At 43.2% G+C, this 22,718-nt stretch overlaps 1 protein-coding gene across 1 annotated transcript in view; it reads left to right on the forward strand.

Moving 5' to 3' along the window:
- Nucleotides 1–22,718, forward strand: part of kidins220b (kinase D-interacting substrate 220b) — a 45,320-nt gene that overhangs the window by 17,676 nt on the left and 4,926 nt on the right. Inside the window, exons 20-28 of the mRNA XM_084149117.1 lie at nucleotides 4,687–4,945; nucleotides 5,155–5,243; nucleotides 9,352–9,496; nucleotides 9,733–9,895; nucleotides 11,051–11,229; nucleotides 11,647–11,876; nucleotides 17,595–17,720; nucleotides 21,950–22,087; nucleotides 22,170–22,268. Of these exons, the coding sequence (XP_084005243.1) occupies nucleotides 4,687–4,945; nucleotides 5,155–5,243; nucleotides 9,352–9,496; nucleotides 9,733–9,895; nucleotides 11,051–11,229; nucleotides 11,647–11,876; nucleotides 17,595–17,720; nucleotides 21,950–22,087; nucleotides 22,170–22,268 (1,428 nt within the window). The remainder of the gene's footprint in view (nucleotides 1–4,686; nucleotides 4,946–5,154; nucleotides 5,244–9,351; nucleotides 9,497–9,732; nucleotides 9,896–11,050; nucleotides 11,230–11,646; nucleotides 11,877–17,594; nucleotides 17,721–21,949; nucleotides 22,088–22,169; nucleotides 22,269–22,718) is intronic.

Here is a 22,718-nt window from a genome sequence, read left to right on the forward strand (position 1 = left end):
ACATCTCAACATCAACTATTCAGAGGGGACTGTGTGAATCAGGCCTTCATGGTCGAATTGCTGCAAAGAAACCACTACTAAAGGACACCAATAAGTAGAAGAAACCTGCTTGGGCCAAGATTTAGATTTTAGATTTTAGATTTCAGTCATTTAGCAGACGCTCTTATCCAGAGCGACTTACAGGAGCAATAAGGGTTAAGTGCCTTGCTCAAGGGCACATCGACAGATTTTTCACCTAGTCGGCTCGGGGATTAGAACCAGCGACCTTTCGGTTACTGGCACAACGCTCTTAACCACTAAGCTACCTGCAAGAAACACAAGCAATGGACATTTGACCGGTGGAAATGTGTCCTTTGGTCTGGAGTCCAAATTTGAGATTTTTGGTTCAAACCGCGGTGTGGGTGAACGTATGATCTCTGCATGAGTAGTTCCCACCGTAAAGCATGGAGGAGGAGGTGTTATGGTGTGGGGGTGCTTTGCTGGTGACACTGTCTGTGATTTATTTAGAATTCAAGGCACACTTAACCAGCATGGCTACCACAGCATTCTGCAGCGATACGCCATCCCATCTGGCCTCCACAATCCCCTGACCTCAACCCAATTGAGATAGTTTGGGATGAGTCGGATGGCAGAGTGAAGGAAAAGCAGCCAACAAGTGCTCAGCATATGTGGGAACTCCTTCAAGACTGTTGGAAAAGCATTCCAGGTGAAGCTGGTTGAGAGAATGCCAAGAGAGTGCAAAGCTGTCATCAAGGCAAGGGACGCAAAATATTTATCTTGTCCGTGCCCAGCGTGCCTCTCTAGGGTGCTGTTGGAGAGACGCAGTGCTGCGGCAACATAAATTATGTATCCTATGGTAGAAAGAGTAGTAGCCTATGTGTTTTTTCTGTAGCCTACAGACTGGAGACCATATTTATGACAAATTGCCAAAATGGCGCGCCCTATCAAATAAAAATGCACTTCAATTTGAATATGACTTAGCATGTTAACAAACACCATATCCTAAAAACAGGGCAGGTCAAAATAAAATGGACAATATGGAATGAAATTAGGCTACTCAGGTGTAGGGCTGAGGCGGTCATGAAATGTTGTCAGCCGGTTATTGTCATGCAAAAGTCTGCCGGTCTCACGGTAATTGACCATTAATTAACATAAACATGTTTAGCATCTCCAGGCCTCCAAGCATACAAGCCACTGATGCGCTTTGGAACATCTACATTTTAAAAGGTATAATAAATCAATGTAATATACACCATCACAATAAATACATTATTTATTTTAGTCAGGTCTAAAGAAACATGATATGAAGAAAATGTATTTCAGAAGAACCGAATATGAGTTGGCCTACTGTAGGCCTATGTTATCTGGCTATGCTCCATGCCATAGGCTGTGGGCTTGTTCATTTAGCTGACAACATATGCTTATAAGTCCTGTGCCATGATTTGATTTTAGAGGATTTTATAGAAGAATATAATTGAATTTAGCTGAATAAAATAGAAAGGATATTTTTCCCATTACGGACCGACTGTACATATGAAGTGCCTATGTTGAGCGTAAAAGTGATCATTTGAAACTGGTCCTATATGCTAGATTTAGAGTTATGTGGCAACTTTAGTTGTGAATGATACAAACCTTCAAATATCTTAGAAATCAAAACGTATATGGGCTGCATGGTGCGACTATAGGCTATTGATGATTTGAGAAAGAAGCTTGCGCTCTGTTCCTTGCCTCAGGCTGCACAGCTGTTCTCTCATCAAGTGATCATATTTTCACCCATCAGACTATTCTCAATTTAATCTCGTCTTTACTAACATGTAAAGTTAGTTTTGATTTAGAATGGCCCATTATCAAATGGGCAGGAACAGGGCAGGGGGAAAAAATACATGTAATCTGTATGCACTCGAATAGCGAATGGAAGCCACACGCTTTCCCGCCGGTCCGTTTTGTAGGCTACTTCGGTTTTATAGCGGAGCATGTGCTTAATATGAGCAGCTGAGAAATAAATAGAAGAACACTTATTTCACTCCACGCATCAACCACTGTTTGAGGAGCATGCTCTCGCTGCCCCAACAGGTAATATTCTGGCCAAACTCTATATGCCATGGGCTCTCCAACCTTGTTCCTGCAGCTACCCAGTGCTTAATTTGGGAAACCAAGTAAAATCTGTGTGGGAACATCTACAGTAACATGTTTTTGCAATGAAACATATTTCACTAAACTGTTGACAGCCTGTCTGCGTGCTCGAGAAAGGAATAAAGGAGAGAGAGGAGGAGATGGAAACATGTGGTGAGATATTCTGTAGCTAAAGGTAATGTGTCACCCAATTAATTATGAAAATATAAAAAATGCCCTATTACTAGGCTATTCAAAATCCAATGCAAATTCACTAATTGTAGGCTAACTGTAAGCCGCACTGCACAATCAATGAACCAACAGCATTGCCTAGGGCTATAAGTTCTCTCCCAGACTCATGGATAGAAATGTTGGAGCGTAGCATAAGGTAACCAGCCCATCCAGTATGCATAATAATACAGTCCACACTCAACGGCGATTACTCTTAATTTGTTTAATTTTGGAGTATAGGCTAGACCAATTATGTACCAAAGACATCTTAAATCAGTTTTGTTTTATGTTTTTCTGCCATGTGTAATATGCGGTAGGTTATGTATTGTATAATAGCAAAATCACAATTGTTATTTTGGGCTTGCGCTCATGAGCCTATGCATAAGCTCTAATATGCGTGTAGGCGTTTTTAATTAATCATCACCTTAGAAAGCGCTGTCCATTTTACATTTACGTCATTTAGCAGACGCTCTTATCCAGAGCGGCTTACAGGAGCAATTAGGGTTAAGTGCCTTGCTCAAGGGCACATCGACAGATTTTTCACCTAGTCGGCTCGGGGATTAGAACCAGCGACCTTTCGGTTACTGGCACAACGCTCTTAACCACTAAGCTACCTGCCGCCCCGAGCCTGTTAGGCTTTGAAACAACATCCACAACAACCATGTTTTACACTGTTTCAACCTGCTGTTGAACTTCTTTCTTCAAATTGATCATCACAGTGAGGTGAGTTTTAAAAGTACAATAGGCCTACTGTTTGGATGATATGTGTTTGATATGATTTTCGTTTTCATTTGCATTGATGTCAGAGTGGTTAGAGGGACAATAGAGCCCTGAGTACCAGGCCATTAGGACCTGATGGTCGTTAGTGAGTTGGGTACTACAAAGGCATGTCCAGAGTGCATAAAAGGAGATTCATGTGACTCAACGGCCACGTGGAATTTTACTGCGGTCATGACTCATGACTGCCGGTGTGGCGGTAATACAGTCACTGCAACAGCCCTACTCAAGAGTGCTGTCCGGGAGTTTCACACCGTGGGCTAAATTGTCCTGAATTGGTGATTTCAATTGTAGGCCTATTAGTAAAATTTTTACGAGCTGATCATAGCGAATAAGAAAATACTTCTACATTTGTCGCTGTGTAGCACATTCATTCTCATTGCAAATATACAAAAAATTACTCCTGATAAACTTGGGTAGCTCATATGCCCATCTTAAATAGCCAAAATGATTAGTCTTAAGCCTTGGTCAGGAATGAGGAATAAAGCCAATGCAAATGCCTGTTTTACAAACGGTACGACATTCATAAAATAGCATTGCAAGCCGACACTGATGGCTACACTATTCTAGTTTTGCGGGGATAGGAGGAGGGCAGCTATTTTTATGTCTCGCCTAAGGAGGCACAAACACACACACACACACACACACACACACACACACACACACACACACACACACACACCTAAGGAGGCACAAACACACACACACACACACACACACACACACACACACACACACAGTCACAGGGTGGTATAACCTCGAGCAGTAACATCGCTATGTTTTTTGACCAACTGTTGTTCCCCAGCTCCTCGCCTTGTGTGGGGCTTTTATCTGCAAATTGAATTATTTCCGAAAACGATCTGTCCCAATAATACAAAGAACACATATACGTCACTCACGAAGATTCCAGAAGCTGTCATGATTTTTCGTATTATTTACAGTAATACAATTTTCTGTAATCTGATCAATTTATTTGAGGATCTAAACTAATTGTAACCCTAACCCTAAACCTAACCCCTAAGCTTAAAATAGTATTTTTCCTCGTGGGGACCGGCAAAATGTCCCCACTTGTCCGAATTTCCCTTGTTTTATTATCCTTGTGTCACGCTCGTTGACGGACGGGACGGACCAAGGCGCAGCGTGATATGCAAACATGTTTATTAACACGAATAAACACACGACAAAACAATAAACCAACGACACGTGAAGTCCTAAGGTAACACACAACAAACCTTATACAGAACAAGATCCCACAACCCACTAGTGCCAAAAGGCTGCCTAAGTATGGTCCCCAATCAGAGACAACGAGCGACAGCTGCCTCTGATTGGGAACCACACCGGCCAACATAGAACTGCACATCCTAGAAAACCCACATAGAATATGCACAAACAAAGAATACACACACCCTGACTCAACATATAAGAGTCCCCTGAGTCAGGGCGTGACACCTTGTGAGGACTTCTGGTACCTACGATAGTTAAACACACACACACACACACACACACACACACCTTTCTTTCCCACAAACCTCACCATATGTACCGTGTTTCTACCTGCTCCAACAGGTGAGGGTGCTGTTCTCCAAAGGCCCTTTCATCTCGATCTTCGCCAGCGACCCCCACATCATCATCAAGGCCATCAATCAGAACCTGAACAGCGTGCTCAGGGACTCCAACATCAACGGCCATGACTACATGAGAAACATCGTCCACCTGCCCGTCTTCCTCAACAGCCGGGGGTTGAGTAGCGCCAGGAAGATGTGTGTGGCAGCGCCCGCTAACGGAGACACTAGCAACTCAGACGGTAATCCATACCAATCAGACGGTAAAGACGGACTCACACACCCATGCATGACTCGCGCACACACGCACATTCACATTCATACACCTACTGCCACCTGCAAAACCCACGACTCCAATTGCACACAACCTTAGCTCCAAAATCGGGGACAGGTCTATGACTAAATGTGTCAAATGATTGGTCTGTTATTAGCTCTGATTTCTCATCCACATCTTTCCTGTCTCTGTCTGTAGGCTGGCATGAGGAGCTGGACAGGAAGCTATCCCAGCACAGCATCGGAGAGATGACAAAGTTTGGCAGCAAGACCACCCTGAACCGCAGGGTAAGAGAGAGAAGAGTGTGTGTGTGTGTCAAATCCAAAAGTAATTTTATTTGTCACGTACAAAGTTTACAGCCGGTATAAAAGGTACAGTGAAACAAACCCTGAAATATCACATTTACATAAGTATTCAGACCCTTTACTCAGTACTTTGTTTAAGCACCTTTGGCAGCGATTACAGCCTTGTGTCTTCTTGGGTATGACGTTACAAGCTTGGCACACCTGTATTTGGAGAGTTTATCCCATTCTTCTCTGCAGATCCTCTCAAGCTCTGTCAGGTTGGATGGGGAGGTCGCTGTAACAGCTATTTTCAGGTCTCTCCAGAGATGTTAGATTGGGTTCAAGTCCGGGCTCTGGCTGGGCCACTCAAGGACATTCAGAGACTTGTCCCGAAGTCACTCCTGAATTGTCTTGGCTGTGTGCTTAGGGTCGTTGTCCTGTTGGAAGGTGAACCTTCGCCCCGGTCTGAGGTCCTGAGGTTTTCGTCAAGGATCTCTCTGTACTTTGTTCCGTTCATCTATGCCTCGATCCTGACTAGTCTCCCAGTCCCTGCTGCTGAAAAGCATCCCCACAGATTATGCCACCATGCTTCACCGTAGGGATGGTGCCAGGTTTCCTCCAGACATTCAGGCCAAAGAGTTCAATCTTGGTTTCATCAGACCAGAGAATCTTGTTTCTCATGGTCTGAAAGTCTTTATGTGCCTTTTGGCAAACTCCAAGCGGGCTGTCATGTGCCTTTTACTGAGGAGTGGCTTCCGTCTGGCCACTCTACCATAAAGGCCTGATTGGTGGAGTGCTGCAGAGAGGGTTGTCCTTCTGGAAGGTTCTCCTATCTCCACAGAGGAACTCTGGAGCTCTGTCAGAGTGACCATCGTGTTCTTGGTCACCTCCCTGACCAAGGCCCTTCTCCCCCGATTGCTCAGTTTGGCCGGGCGGCCAGCTCTAAGAAGAGTTTTGGTGATTCCAAACTTCTTCCACTGTGTTCTTGGGGACCTTCAATGCTGCAGAAATGTTTTGCTGCCCTTCCCCAGATCTGTGCCTCGACACAATCCTGTCTCGGAGCTCTACAGACAATTCCTTTGATCTCATTGCTTGGTTGTCAACTGTGGGACCTTATATAGACAGGTGTGTGCCTTTCCAAATCATGTCCAATCAATTGAATTTACCACAGGTGCACTCCAATGAAGTTGTAGAAACATCTCAAGGATGATCAATGGAAACAGGATGCACATGAGCTAAATTTCGAGTCTCATAGCAAAGGGTCTGAATACTTATGTAAATAAGGTATTTCTGTTTTTTATTTGTAATACATTTGCAAACAATTCTAAAAACCTGTTTTCGCTTTGTCATTATGGGGTATTGTGTGTAGATTGCGGAGGATTTTTATTTATTTAATCAATTTTTAAATAACAAAATGTGGAAAAAGTCAAGGGGTCTGAATACTTTCCGAAGGCACTGTACATTACCACAGTCACACCATGAGTTGTTGATCATGAAGCAAACCCCTCCTTTACTTTTCCTGGATAATTTTTTCGACCTGTCCGTGCGATGTAGGGAAAACCCAGCAAGCTGGATAGCTGGATTCAGCACGGAATCCAAGAGCCATGTTTCAGTCAGGTATATTACGTTACTGTCTCTCGTGTCCCGTTGGTAGGAAATCCTCACCCTGAGCTTGTCTACCTTATTGTCCAGAGACTCTACATTTTCTAGTAAAATACCAGGAAGCGGTGGATGATTTGCCCTCCTTAGTCTGACTAGAACGCCAGCTCTCCTTTCTCACCTCCGTCGTCGTCTTTTTGGTATGAATGGGACTGTTTCAGGGGAACAAAAAAAAGTGTCCTGTTCTGGAAAGTCCATTTTTGGTGAGTAACCGCCGTTCTGTCTGTCATAGGAGATAATCCCAGAAACATCCTGAGCAAATAAAGTAAAAAAGAACACTAAAATAAACAACAAACTGCAAGGGCGACCGTGTCTGCCGGTGCACATCTTGCCGTGTGTGTTTGTGGGTGTGTGGCCTGGTGCTTGACCCCAACCCGGTGGTTTCCCAAAGAGGACAGGCATATGGGTCAACACCGTCACCTATAGTATCATCAAAGGCCTTCAGATCTGTCATAATTAAATCAATATAATAACCACACGACTACACATAAAAAGTCAGTCAATACGCAGGCGCTTTGATCCTATTCCCTTGATAGTGCCCTTCAAAAGTAGTGCACTATAATGGAAATAGGGTGCCATTTGGGACGCAGCCGGTAACAATCCCATAGCTAAAAATAGGGCGTGGGGAATAACTTCAAAGCCAACCTCTGTACTAGGAGCTCCTGACTGTCCAGCTCGTGCTCTTACTGTGCTTTCAATCCAATTAGGCTGGATCTACTGCGTTTCTCCCCCACCAAGCCACATCATGTGCAGTTTAGTGTGAGTTGCTCTGTGAACCAAGCCTGGTGGAACCAGCCTGATCGCTGCGTTCACCATTCTATTTCACTTCACGTATCAGTCTGGCATTCCTCCTCGTTGAAACTGTTTGCGGCTGTCTGTATACGTGCAGTAAAACAGAATGGTGAACACAGCGATCAGGCTGCTTCCACCCGGCTACTGCGAACACTCCTGCTGTAATTTACCCATCCCAATAATACCCTAACCTTAACCTTAACCCTAACCCCCAAGGCCCTCATATCATAATAAGAACCAGGTGCCCTGTACTCAAGGAGCCGAGCCAAATCTCACACCCAATTTGTCAACTTTTTCCATATTTTTCCATATCATGCTATATTACATGTGGCAGTTTACCACTGTGTTTTCTGTGTACACAGCAAATCGTATGTGATTGCTGTTTCCTTTCATACGTTAATATAACGTTAATATATGGGTGACATGCGTTCAAATAATGTTAATATATCTCTTCCATATCTCTTGCACTCACTATGCACACACACTGCACTCTACCCACACACTCACACATACTTACACTGACTCCCCAACACACACACACACATACACACACATACATACACACACACACACACACACACACACACACACACACACACACACACACACACACACACACACACTACATACGCCCACACACACATAACATGCACACATATGCATACTGACGCCACACACTTTCACACATACGCTGCTGCTAGTCAATTTACCCTTACCTATATGTACAGTACATAGCTACCTCAATTACCCCGTACCCCTGCACATCGACTCGGTACTGGTACTCCCTGTATATAGCCATGTTATTTTCTACTCCCTATATATAGCCATGTTATTTTTACTCATTATTTTTATTTGTTATTCACTTTGCCACTATTTAAAAAATATATATAGCTTATCTTTAACTCTGCATTGTTGGAAAAGCATTTCACTGTTAGTCTACACCTGTTGTCTTTGAAGCATGTTACTTTTTTCTTTATTAATCTTTTTAAAAAATTATGGATTTGAATATATGGTTCACATATGTTAATATTTCCAGCAGCATACCACCCTGCATCCCACTGCTGGCTTGCTTCTGAAGCTAAGCAGGGTTTGTCTTGGTCAGTTCCTGGATGGGAGACCAGATTCTGCTGGAAGTGGTATTGGAGGGCTAGTAGGAGGCACTCTTTCCTTTGGTCTGAAAAAAAGATCCCAATGCCCCAGGGCAGTGATTGGGGACATTGCCCTGTGTAGGGTGCCGTCTTTCGGATGGGATGTTAAACGGGTGTCCTGAATCTCTGTGGCCAATAAAGATCCCATTGATGATCAATGCACCATCATGCCAGGTTATTTAATGCTCAAAAGTTAAATTAATTAATAAGATATTTGGCTACAGAAGTGCCATTTCTTACCGATCTCTACAGCTTCCGTCCAAAAACAAATCCTGTTAAATGACGTTAACACATACTGAAGGAGTTACTGGCTAGCTAAAGTGGCTAGCTTGGCTAACTAACTAGCTACGTCGGTCGCGGCACCCATTACCAGAATGACACATCGATGAACCACCAAAGGCACACCCCATTTCTGTTCGAAAATTGAGAAAGGAGCGGAATTTGACCTTTTTTTGTGCCCAAAGTCGACCTTGAATATAAAGTGAATATATGGTTTCTCTGTCTGTGTTTAGGACACGTACCGGCGCAGGCAGATACAGAGAACAGGGACGCGGCAGATGTCCTTTGACCTGAGCAAGCTGCTGGTGACAGAGGACTGGTTCAGTGACATCAGCCCCCAGACCATGAGGAGGCTGCTCAACATCGTCTCTGTCACAGGTGGGTCACACACGCAGGCACAGTCAAACACAAACACACACAGAGTCAGGCAGGCAGGCAGACACACACACACTCAGTAGCTACCCCCATGTTTGTCACTGGGTTTACTACATAAACCACAATTGACCATCTAGAAAATGATTAATGGACAGATGATTATGAATAATGGATTGTGGAGGAAAGACTGTTTGTTTTCTCCAGGATGACTGGCACAATGCTGTTCTGTCTGTATACAGGTCGTCTGCTAAGGGCCAATCAGATCACGTTCAACTGGGACCGCCTGGCGTCGTGGATCAACCTTACTGAGACGTGGCCCTACAGGACCTCCTGGCTCATCCTGTTCTTGGAGGAGACCGACGGCATCCCCGACCAGGCCGCCCTCAAGACCATCTATGAGAGGTAATGTAGTCCCCTTAAAACTACACCCAAAACCATCTAGGAAAGGTAGTGTACTGTAGTCCCCCTCTACCCACCTAACATTAGGCCACCCTCAAGACCATCTACCAGAGGTAGTGTACTGTATGTCCCCAACCCCCTCTCTAAACTCCCAAAAAACTAAGATCTTCTTGAAACATTATAGAACATAGGAGCTGTTAAGTTGCATGAGAGAGGGTTTTATTTAAATTGGAAAGATCTGTCTGAATGTGCAATAAGGATTTGTTTAATTGGTTGAATCATCATTGGAATTGCGTCCAATTGGTTGGATTATTGTAGTTGAATTTCAATTACTTGTCAGACAAAAGCTTAGTCACTGCAAAATTACGTTGAGTGTTTTTTATGTTTTTAAAGGGTGTTCCTGAAAATAAATAATGATGTATATTCCATTCCCCTGAATGATTCAAATGTCCTTCATTGTCACTTCAAATACTATTGTATGTCTGTCTTATCAATAAAGCTCACAGAATTGTTATATATATTTTGTTGTTGTTGTATTTTACCCCCCTTTTTTCTCCCAATTACGATCTTGTCTCATTGCTGCAACTCCCCAACGGGCTCGGCGAAGGTCGGGTCATGCGTCCTCCGAAACATGACCCGCCAAACCGCGCTCCTTAACCAGCTGTGTCGGAGGATACACCGGTCAACTGAAGTCAGCCTGCAGGCGCCCGCCACAAGGAGTCACTAGAGCGCGATGAGCCAAGTAAAGCCCCCTTGGCCAAACCCTCCCGTAACCCAGACGACACTGGGCCAATTTTGCGCCACCCTATGGGACTCCCGGTCACGGCCGGTTGTGACACAGCCTGGGATCGAACCCGGGTCTGTAGTGACGCCTCAAGCACTGCAATGCAGTGCCTTAGACCGCTGCACCACTCAGGAGGCCAGAATTGTAACCTCCTTCCCGTACCTATATTGCTGGGATAAAGATATATTTTATGTTCTATCTTTTTGTATCTTAAGTATTTTGTGGGTAAGCTACATAAAATTATGCCAAACAAAAGAAGCAGCCTTTCAGTCTAGAATAGCTATAGCTCTTTCCTCATCTGTTTTCATATGACTTCAATCTTACCAACACGGGTTTGTAATGGCTTTTTCAACGTTTATCTCTGGTGTTTTTAGGATCTCTAAAAACATTCCCACCACTAAAGATGTGGAGCCCCTGTTGGAGATTGACGGGGATGTGCGTAGCTTCGAGGTGTTCCTCTCCTCCCGTACCCCGGTCCTCAACTCGCGCGACATGAAAACGTTCCTACCTTGCACTGTCAACCTCGACCCCAAACTACGAGAGATCATCGCAGGTGAGTAAGTCATTGAGGTACTATATAGTTTGTATCAGGTTTGTTTTCAGGGTATTTCAGATGTGTGCCTGTTCATAAGTAATAAAACTACTTTGCAACCGTACTTGTTAGTTGTTTTCCAACATCTGAGTTTTCCAGAAACTCCGTTTTTTTTCTGTCTGCATCCCTCTCTCTCTCCCAGACGTGCATGCCGCAGGTGAAGGGGAGCATAGCTAGCTGTGTCTGTGTGTCAAATCATTTAAGTTCTACACAAGTCAGTCCAAAACGTTTTGTAGATATGATGTAGGCAACCTGAATACAACAGTTGACTTTTGGATGTATTTCTGAAAGAGACTGAAGCAGTTAAATCACTTTTTTTTACTACTTTTAATGACAAATGTATCTTTGCCTGTCTGTCTCCCTCTTCTCACCCCCAAGACGTGCGTGCTGCCAGGGAGCAGATGAGCATCGGAGCGGTGACCTATCCCAGCCTGCCCTTGCAGGAGGCCGCTCCCCGCCCCACCTCCGTCTACAGCCAGCAGTCAGGCATGTCCGCCTGCTCCCCCTCCTTCAACGGGCCCTTCAACCCCCCAGGGGTGGTGTCCCCACCACCACACAGCAGCTACTACAGTGGCATGGCTGGCCCCCAGCACCCCTTCTATAACAGGGTGAGTGGATAGGAAAGAACATCCCCCATGTCGCCAACATCATGGTCTCTTCCATATTGGACTCTGAGAAGGGCCTGGTTCCAAACAGAAAGCTTCACTTGTAGATCGTCTGACTCAAGGCCTATATCGTGTCCAGTGTTTCTCCTATATTCATTTAGCAGCAACGAACTGCTGCTGCTAAATCGTTGCCAAATTTCATGTGGAATAATGGTGTCCCTCCGAATCCTTCCGATAGAGTTCCAGACACTTGTAGAATCGCTCGTGGGGGCCCAACATCCTATTAAGACACTTTATGTTGGTTTTTCTTTTATTTTGGAAGTTACGTGTATGTGTACGCTAAAAGGCAGTAACATTACGCTAGCTAAATAATGTTTGGGGTTAATATAGAATTGGCTGGTGATGTCATTGACATCAAGAGATACAATTGAACTGTCCTTGATTTTCAGATGAGTTTCAAAGGAAGAGAACATAATTCAACTTTCATGCATTTTGGAGTAGAATGTCCTGTAGCCCTTTACACTCGTACCCATATATGGGTTGAAAATGGCAGATTTGGGCACTGATAAGTAGGGCCCTATAAAATCAGCTGTTTTTTTGCTTGATTCCGTTTAGTTATTCCAAAATAATATTTTCTCAGTTTTGTTTTTCCAGGTTTCCGTTTACCCCTGTTTATTACGCTTTTCACTCTCTTTTTTGGGAGGGATGTTCTAAGTCCACAAAAATGCTTAAACCACACCAGAAGACCACTTTTGAGGTCTGGGAGAAATTCTAGAATTTTGGGTGTAGTTTCCCTTTAATTCCAGTGCCACCTAGCAAGAGGCTGTTTATCTGTGTTTTTGTAGCGCACATGTGATGGTAGTGTTTGCAAAGAAAATACCCACTGGATTGATGCAAATAATCATGATATCATTCTGCCATGTAAGGCTACTTTGTAGTTAACATTTAATTGAGAAGGTTTTTTGGGAAAGCCTTTCCATCTACCAGAAGACTTGTCATTAGCATCATCGCTATAGGCTACACAAAGTGGTAGATGTGCGCACCACACAAACAGGGAATTCTTGTTGCCTCTTCAGAGAGTTGCAGGAAATACGAATCACTGATGCATTCTGTTCATGTCTTATGATAAACCTGGTCAAATTAATTCATTTTCAATACATTTAGTTTGTTCCCTACAATACAATTTTGAATATTGTTGAATTCATTTTAATGTCTGGATCAAATCAAATCAAATCAAAAAAAAATATTGGCCACATGCGCCGAATACAACCGGTGTAGACATTACAGTGAAATGCTTACTTACAGCCCTTAACCAACAGTGCATATTTTATACAAAAGTAAAATAAAACAACAACAGTAGGGAGGCTATATATACAGGGGGGTACCGGTGCAGAGTCAATGTGCGGGAGTTGAGGTAGTTTAAGTAATATGTACATGTGGGTAGAGTGACTATGCATAAATAATTAACAGAGTAGCAGCAGCGTAAAAAGATGGGGTGTGGGGTGGGGGTGGGGGGGCAGTGCAAATAGTCCGGGTAGCCATGATTAGCTGTTCAGGAGTCTTATGGCTTCGGGGTAGAAGCTGTTGAGAAGTCTTTTGGATCTAGACTTGGCACTCCGGTACCGCTTGCCGTGCAGTAGCAGAGAGAACAGTCAATGACTAGGGTGGCTGGAGTCTTTGACAATTGTGAGGGCCTTCCTCTGACACGGCCTGGTATAGAGGTCCTGGATGGCAGGAAGCTTGGCCCCAGTGATGTACTGGGCCGTACGCACTACCCTCTGTAGTGCCTTGCGGTCGGAGGCCGAGCAGTTGCCATACCAGGCGGTGATGCAACCAGTCAGGATGCTCTCGATGGTGCAGCTGTATAATTTTTTGAGGATCTGAGGACCCATGCCAAATCTTTTCAGTCTCCTGAGGGGGAATAGGCTTTGTCGTGCCCTCTTCACGACTGTCTTGGTGTGTTTGGACCATAATAGTTCGTTGGTGATGTGGACACCAAGGAACTTGAAGCTCTCAACCTGTTCCACTACAGCACTGTCGATGAGAATAGGGGCGTGCTCAGTCCTCTTTTTTTTCCTGTAGTCCACAATCATCTCCTTTGTCTTGGTCACGTTGAGGGAGAGGTTGTTATCCTGGCACCACACGGCCAGGTCTCTGACCTCCTCCCTATAGGTTGTCTCATCGTTGTTGGTGATCAGGCCTACCACTGTTGTGTTGTCGGCAAACTTAATGATGGTGTTGGAGTCGTGCCTGGCCATGCAGTCATGGGTGAACAGGGAGTACAGGAGGGGACTGAGCACGCACCCCTGAGGGGCCCCCGTGTTGAGGATCAGTTTGGCAGATGTGTTGTTACCTACCCTTACCACCTGGGGGCGGCCCGTCAGGAAGTCCAGGATCCAGTTGCAGAGGGAGGTGTTTAGTCCCAGGATCCTTAGCTTAGTGATGAGCTTTGAGGGTACTATGGTGTTGAATGCTGAGCTGTAGTCAATGAATAGCATTCTCACGTAGGTGTTCCTCTTGTCCAGGTGGGAAAGGCAGTGTGGAGTGCAATAGAGATTGCATCATCTGTGGATCTGTTGGGGCGGTATGCAAATTGGAGTGGGTCTAGGGTTTCTGGGATAATGGTGTTGATGTTGAACATTATTCTGTCCGCATTCTCTGCATCACGGAATTTATAGGGCCCTAGATAAGCGCCTAAATTGGAACGCAGTGGCTGTACATGCTATATTTGACTGACAGCCGTTCTGAACATGAGCACCGCACCTGATAAGAAGTTGCCCCCAATTGGGCAACTTTTGCAAATGTTTTGTTGTCTGAGTGAGGGAAATGCTGTAAATTAAGAGGACTCGTGAATTTCCCACCAACCTTCCAATCATTTTTATGTTATCGTCCCCCTTTTCACATTGTGGTACACTTTTGGTATATCATTTGCAGAGCTCTTGTTATTTATAGTTTTGTAATGTTTCAGTTATCCCATTTAAGTTCAAGGCTCTGTAATGTAACATGATGAGGTGTTTGTACTGTATGGGATCTCTTGTGTGTCCATACGTACAGTGTCTTCAGAAAGTATTCATACCCCTTCCATTTTTTCCCTCACCCATCTACACACAATACCCCATAATGACAAAGTGAAAACAGGTTTTTAGAAATGTTTACAAATATATTGAAAATGAAATACAGAAATACCCCTGAGTCAATACATGTTAGAATCACCTTTGGCAGCGATTACAGCTGTGAGTCTTTCTGGGTAAGTCTAAGAGCTTTGCACACCTGGATTGTACCATATTAGCACGTTATTATTTTTTACAATTCTTCAAGCTCTGTCTAGTTGGTCGTTGAGCATTGCTAGACAGCCATTTTCAAGTCTTGCCATATATTTCAGAGCCAATTTAAGTCCAAACTGTAACTAGGCCAGGAATATATATTTGGTCTTGTGTTTTAGGTTTGTCCTGTTGAATGGTGAATTTGTCTCCCAGTGTCTGTTGGAAAGCAGACTGAACCAGGTTTTCTATATGATTTTGCCTGTGCTTAACTCTATTCCGTTTATTTTTATCCTAAAAAAACTCCCTAGTCCTTGCTGATGACAAGCATACCCGTAACATGCAGCCACCACCATGCTTGAAAAGAGTGGTACTCAGTTATGTGTTGTGTTGGATTACCCCAAACATAAAGCTTTGTATTCAGGACATAAAGTTAATTTTGATACATTTCTTGCAGTTTTACTTTAGTGCCTTGATGCAAACAGGATGCATGTTTTGGAATATTTTTAAGCAAAGGATGAGTCTGACTCAGTTTTACTTTATTGTCTTAATGCAAACAGGATGCATGTTTTGGAATAGTTTTATTCTGTACAGGCTTACTTATTTTCACTCTTGTCAATTAGGTTAGTATTGTGGATTAACTACAATGATGTTGATCCATCCTCAGTTTTCTCCAATCACAGCCATTAAACTCATTGGCCTCATGGTGAATTCCCAGAGTGGTTTCCTTTCTCTCTGGCAACTGAGTTCGAAAGGACGCCTGTATCTTTGTAGTGACTGGGTGTATTGATACAACATCCAAAGTGTAATTAATAACTTCACCATGCTCATAGGGATATTCAGTGTCTGCTTTTACATTTTTACCCATCTACCAATAGGTGCCCTTCCTTGCGAGGTATTGGAAAACCTCCCTGGTCTTTGAGGTTGAACCTGTGTTTGAAATTAACTGCTCAACTGAGGGACCTTACATATCATTTGTATGTGTGGGGTACAGATATGTGGTAGTCATAAAAAAATTATTGCATGTGACTTGTTTAAGCACATTTTTACTCCTGAACTTATTTAGGCTTGCCATAACAAAGGGGTTGAATACTTTTTGACTCTAGACATTTCAGCTTTTAATTTTTTTTGTGAAAAACATAATTCAACTTTGACATTGTGGGGTATTGTGTGTAGGCCCAAAATTCAGTTTGTAAAACAACAAAATGTAGAAAAGGTCAAGGGGTGTGAATACTTTCTGAAGGCACTACATGCATACATACAATGCATTTGGAAAGTAGTCAGACCCCTTGACTTTTTCCAAATGTTTTACGTTACAGCCTTATTCTAAAATGGATTAAATTGCTTTTTTCCCTCATCATCTACACACAATACCCCATAATGACAAACAGTTATAAATTTTTTTGCAAATGTATTGCAAAAAGAAAAAATAAATATTACATTTACATAAGTATTCAGACCCTTTACTCAGTACTTTGTTGAAGCACCTATGGCAGCGATTACAGCCTCAAGTCTTCTTGGGTATGACGCTACAAGCATGGCACACCTGTATTTGGGGAGCTTCTCCCATTCTTCTCTGCAGATCCTCTCAAGCTCTGTCAGGTTGGATGGGGAGCGTCGCCGCACAGCTATTTTCAGGTCTTTCCAGAGATGTTCGATCGGTTTCAAGTCTGGGCTCTGGCTGGAGGGTTTTCCCATCTCCACAGAGGAACTCTGGAGCTCTGTCAGAGTGACCATCGGGTTCTTGGTCACCTCCCTGTCCAAGGTCCTTCTCCCCCGATTGCTCAGTTTGGCCGGGTGGCCAGCTGTAGGAAGAGTCTTGGTGGTTCCAAACTTCTTCCATTTAAGAATGATGGAGGCCACTGTGTTCTTGGGGACCTTCAATGCTGTCTCGGAGTTCTACGGACAATTCCTTCGACGTCATGGCTTGGTTTTTGCTCTGACATGCACTGTCAACCTTATAAAGACAGGTGTGTGCCATTCCAAATCATGTCCGATCAATTGAATTTACCACAGGTGGACTCCAATCAAGTTGTAGAAACATCTCAATGGAAATAGGATGCACCTGAGCTCAATTTCGAGTCTCATAGCAAAGGGTCTGAATACTTATTTAAATAAGGTAAAAACCTCTTTTCGATTTGTCATTATGGGGTATTGTGTGTAGATTTATGAGGATTTATTTTTATTTAATCAATTTTAGAATAAGGCTGTAACGTAACAAAATTTGGAAATAGTCAAGGGGTCTGAATACTTTCTGAATCCATACATACAGTGTATTTTACTTGCTGTGAATGTATTGAATTTGCCTGTCATCATTCTATTTGCCTCAGTCTGTATCTCATAATAGCTCATCATCAGACACCTCTTTGTTACATTGGTTTTATATATAAGTGTTGTTTTTATTTTATTTTACACCATGTTAAACGTGTTTTCTTTCTCCCTGGTATTGCTGTCCCTCCAGCCATATTTCCCCCATCATGTTTACCAGCTGCCACGCCAGTACGTGGGCAGTTTCCCTGTTCATGCACCTCCACCACGTCCATTCCCACTTAAATGTGGCTTTCCCCGGGATCCGAGCAGTGGACACGTAAGTATTAGACCTAGCCAGTACGTCGTAGTGCATAGATAGAAGTAGTGCACCTAGAATGGCATCTCTGGATGTATAACCAAGTCAATTTAATTAGCTTCTACATGCTTGTTTGAACCTTTCTGATTCAGAGTGTTTAAACATCAGAACATTCTGATCGGATTCTAAATTTCACATTTTATTCATTTAGCAGACGCTCTTATCCAGAGCGACTTACAGTTAGTGCATTCATCTTAAGATAGCTAGGTGAGACGACAACATATCACAGTCGTAGTAAGTAAATTTTTCCTCAATAAGGAAGTTATGAACAAAGTCAGTGCTAGTAGATTCTAACAGAGAAGTTCATTTCACAAGAAACACATCCCTCCCTCTATTACAAAAACATGCTGCCTTCTGCTCTCTTTCTTCATCATACACCCCCCCCCCCGAAACACAATGACCCTGCTACCTCAGCATCAAACTGTCCTAAAAACCACTGAACCCTGCAGATATCAAACACATTTTCAGATATCAAACACATTTTTCTCATCCTCACGATGAAGGCATGCCCCCTCTCTCTCTCTCTCCACTTTCTCCACTATCTTTCTTTGTCTTTCTATCTCTCTCCACTTTCTCGCTCCACTCTCTTTATTTTTTTTATTTTTTATTTTTTATGTCTTTCTTTCTCTCTCTCATTCACTCTCTCTCTCTATTTCCTGTCTTGAAGATATGTCTGACTCTCTAATGTTTTTTCTCCTCTACAACGATGATGTTGTCATCTGTATGTCTTCCTAATGTTCTCTCCCCACATCCCTCCCTGATGAAGACCTGCTGTATGCCACTCCCTCCTCACCTTTCCCTCTGTCTCTTTCCACCTCTCATTCTCTCTCTTCCTCTCCAAGCAGTTTAAGGTACCGTCTTTGAAAAAGAAGCAGGTACTGAAACACTCTGATTTTGTCCCTAACTCCGACTTTTTACTCCCTTCGCTAATGCTGCCCTCCTACTCCCTAGACCGACAAACTAACCCCTTTCGGAAGTGATCTGACCTCTGACCACTTATCCTAGCATGCACCTTTGGAACTCTAGCCCACTCTCTCAAATGGGAACCGGGAGTTACAGGCGTGCTACACTGGACGAGTAACGTTTGCAGAGCGCGAGACGCTCCCATTCATGTCAATGAAACCTGGGTGTAAGCGGCGCGGCTCTGCGAGAAGCTTGTGTTGCTTCGGCGTAAAATTACGTTCTGGTTCTACTTTCAAGAATTTCACCTGCCGCTCACTCCCAAGAACACTTGATAAAGTGTCTCGCGTTCTTCTCACGCCTGCAAAAGCTACACTTCCAGTGTAGCAGCTAAAAACCAACTGTTTTTGCGACGCTCTAGCTCCCTTGTTAGGATACTAACTGATGTACATTAAATTACAGATTAAGTGGCTTGCGAAAGTATTCACCCCCCTTGGCGTTTTTTTCCTATTTTGTTGCCTTACAACCTGGAATTAAATTAGATTTTGGGGGGGTTTGTATCATTTGATTTACACAACATGCCTACCGCTTTGAAGATGCAAAATATTTTTTATTGTGAAACAAACAAGAAATAAGACAAAAAAACAGAACTTGAGCGTGCATAACTATTCACCCCCTCAAAGTAAATACTTTGGAGAGCCACCTTTTGCAGCAATTACAGCTGCAAGTCTCTTGGGGTATGTCTCTATAAGCTTGGCACATCTAGCCACTGGGATTTTTGCCCACTCTTCAAGGCAAAACTGCTCCAGCTCCTTCAAGTTGGATGGGTTCCGCTGGTGTACAGCAATCTTTAAGTCATACCACAGATTCTCAATTGGATTGAGGTCTGGGCTTTGACTAGGCCATTCCAAGACATTTAAATGTTTCTCTTTAAACCACTCGAGTGTTGCTTTAGCAGTATGCTTAGGGTCATTGTCCTGCTGGAAGGTGAACCTCCATCCCAGTCTCAAATCTCTGGAAGACTGAAACAGGTTTCCCTCAAGAATTTCCCTGTATTTAGCGCCATCCATTATTCCTTCAATTCTGACCAGTTTCCCAGTCCCTGCCGATGAAAAACATCCCCACAGCATGATGCTGCCACCACCATGCTTCACAGTGGGGATGGTGTTCTCGGGGTGTTGAGAGGTGTTGGGTTTGCGCCAGACATAGCGTTTTCCTTGATGGCCAAAAAGCTCAATTTTAGTCTCATCTGACCAGAGTACCTTCTTCCATATGTTTGGGGAGTCTCCCACATGGCGAACACCAAACGTGTTTGCTTATTTTTTTCTTTAAGCAATGGCTTTTTTCTGGCCACTCTTCCGTAAAGCCCAGTTCTGTGGAGTGTACGGCTTAAAGTGGTCCTATGGACAGATACTCCAATCTCCGCTGTGGAGCTTTGCAGCTCCTTCAGGGTTATCTTTGGTCTCTTTGTTGCCTCTCTGTTTAATGCCCTCCTTGCCTGGTCCGTGAGTTTTGGTGGGCGGCCCTCTCTTGGCAGGTTTGTTGTGGTGCCATATTCTTTCAGTTTTTTTTATAATGGATTTAATGGTGCTCCGTGGGATGTTCAAAGTTTCTGATATGTTTTTATAACCCAACCCTGATCTGTACTTCTCCACAACTTTGTCCCTGACCTGTTTGGAGAGCTCCTTCATGGTGCCGCTTGCTTAGGGGTGCCCCTTGCTTAGTGGTGTTGCAGACTCTGGGGCCTTTCAGAACAGGTGTATATATACTAGACCATGTGACAGATCATGTGACACTTAGATTGCACACAGGTGGACTTTATTTAACTAATTATATGACTTCTGAAGGTAATTGGTTACACCAGATCTTATTTAGGGGCTTCATAGCAAAGGGGGTGAATACATATGCACGCACCACTTTTACGTTATTTATTTATTTTAGCATTTTTTGAAATAAGTTATTTTTTTCATTTCACTTCACCAATTTGGACTATTTTGTGTATGTCCATTACATGGAATCCAAATAAAAATCCATTTAAATTACAGGTTGTAATGCAACAAAATAGGAAAAATGCCAAGGGGGATGAATACTTTTGCAAGGCACTGTAGATACTGAACACTACAAGGCCGCTGACTAGTGAAATCTTTGATCTGCTCATAGTGCCTCTGTCTTTAATATTGCAATACTGCTGAAGACCTATTTACAATTACACGTTTTGTAACCTTGTAAGATACATTGTAGATTTGTAACACGTTTGATTTAGTCATTTGTACAGTCTCTATAAGCATTTCAAACATTTGCTTTTGTCTGGCTCTTCTAGCTAAACTCCTCTCCTTACCACAAACCCTCACACACTCCCACCTCTCCCACCTCATCAAAATGGACATGTCCTATGAAGACAGCCCTTCTACTCAGAGTCAGTGCCATTTCCTGTGGTTTCGTAAAGACCTGAAACTAACCTGTTTGAATAAATAATAATCATGCACCATGTATTGCTGTGTGCATTTTATCCATACTAGCATCAAAGCTATCTAGCACTAGATGTGTATCACTTACCAGTAATATTTTCTCCATTCATCTGAGGTGAGGTGTGTGGTGTCATATCTAACTCATAGAAATATAATCACTAGAACGGACATCCTCATTCAAGTCAATTCAATGGTCTGAGGGGATATCCGTTATAGTGATTCTATTTCTATGATCTAACTCTTGTGTTAGTGAGTAGCCTAGTAGTAGTAATACATTAGAGATAACAGGAAGCGATGTAATTTCCTCCTCACAGATTACATCCAAGGTGTTTTACCATACAGTGTTCTCTAATACACTCACTGACAACGTTTGGTCTGGGCCTAATGCCGTGACAACCTCTTAACCGGTGGTCTACATCCCATTGCCATACTGCACTCACCCTAGGATAGCGCCACTCTCATCAACAACCCATTATAGATAAGATCGTATTATATTTCTCTCATACTGTACCTACTGAGGGTTTATGTAACCTATGTTCTCTTCATGTTGCTTTCCCCTATACTGTGCCTTTACCTTTGCAGGTTTGAACGGTGTTTCGGCATGGAACTCTGTTTTATTTCATTCTATGTTATTCCATTTTTACTCAGACTGGCAGAGCGTACTACAATATAGTGAAATACATGATAACTTGAAAAGGGAGAAAATGTATTCGGATTTCTGACATCCATCAAATAGCTATTAACCCAGGTTTTGTCTTTCAGCTGTATCCTGTCATTAACGGTGTGTTCTGGGCCTGGTTGTGTGTATTGTGTGTGTGTCAGGGTTCTGCCTCTGTGGTGTCGGGCACCCCGGTCATCCTCCTGAGCTCCATGAACACAGACGCAGTGTGTGAGCGCGTCAAACAGATCGAGGGCATCGACCAGAGCATGCTGGCCCAGTACACCGCCACCATCAAGAAGGTGAGCTTTAGAGAGAGAGAGCGAGAGAGTGTGTTTCTGACATCCCCCCATTAACCATCTCTCCATTGCATCTCTCTCTCAGGCTAATGTGAACGGCAGAGTTCTGACCCAGTGCAACATCGATGAACTGAAGAATGAGATGAAAATGAACTTTGGAGATTGGCAGCTCTTCAGAGGAACGGTAAGTACTTTGGCCCTAACTTTGCTCTTACCTGTTTCTTTTTATTGTGTAGTGTATTTACCATCAGCTTTAACAGTGGACACTGCTGTTACAGTATGGGTCTTAACTCGGTAGGGTGTCTACCCACTCTGCCCAAAATGTTATTTTGTGATGAAATTTCACTTCCTTATGTTATAAAATACATTTTACTAAGACAAATATTATTATTCATGTTCTGAATCGTTCAGTGGGGTCTTTCTTTAACATATCATTAACATTATATCCAAATAGTCAGATTTCGTACCTAATACATCCTATAATAAGCATAGCGGTGCATGTTTCTCGTAACAACTTTTGTAAATGTTGTGGTCGTCGTCTTCAAAGTTGTTTCCGCGGGTCGCAAAACGCAAAATTAGCATGACACGAGCTGAATTAAATGTAAAAGGGTTTGAAAATAAAAAGCTTGATGTA

This window comes from Coregonus lavaretus, assembly GCF_964263955.1.
Source record: "Coregonus lavaretus genome assembly, chromosome: 31".
NCBI classification, from domain to species: Eukaryota; Metazoa; Chordata; class Actinopteri; order Salmoniformes; family Salmonidae; genus Coregonus; species Coregonus lavaretus.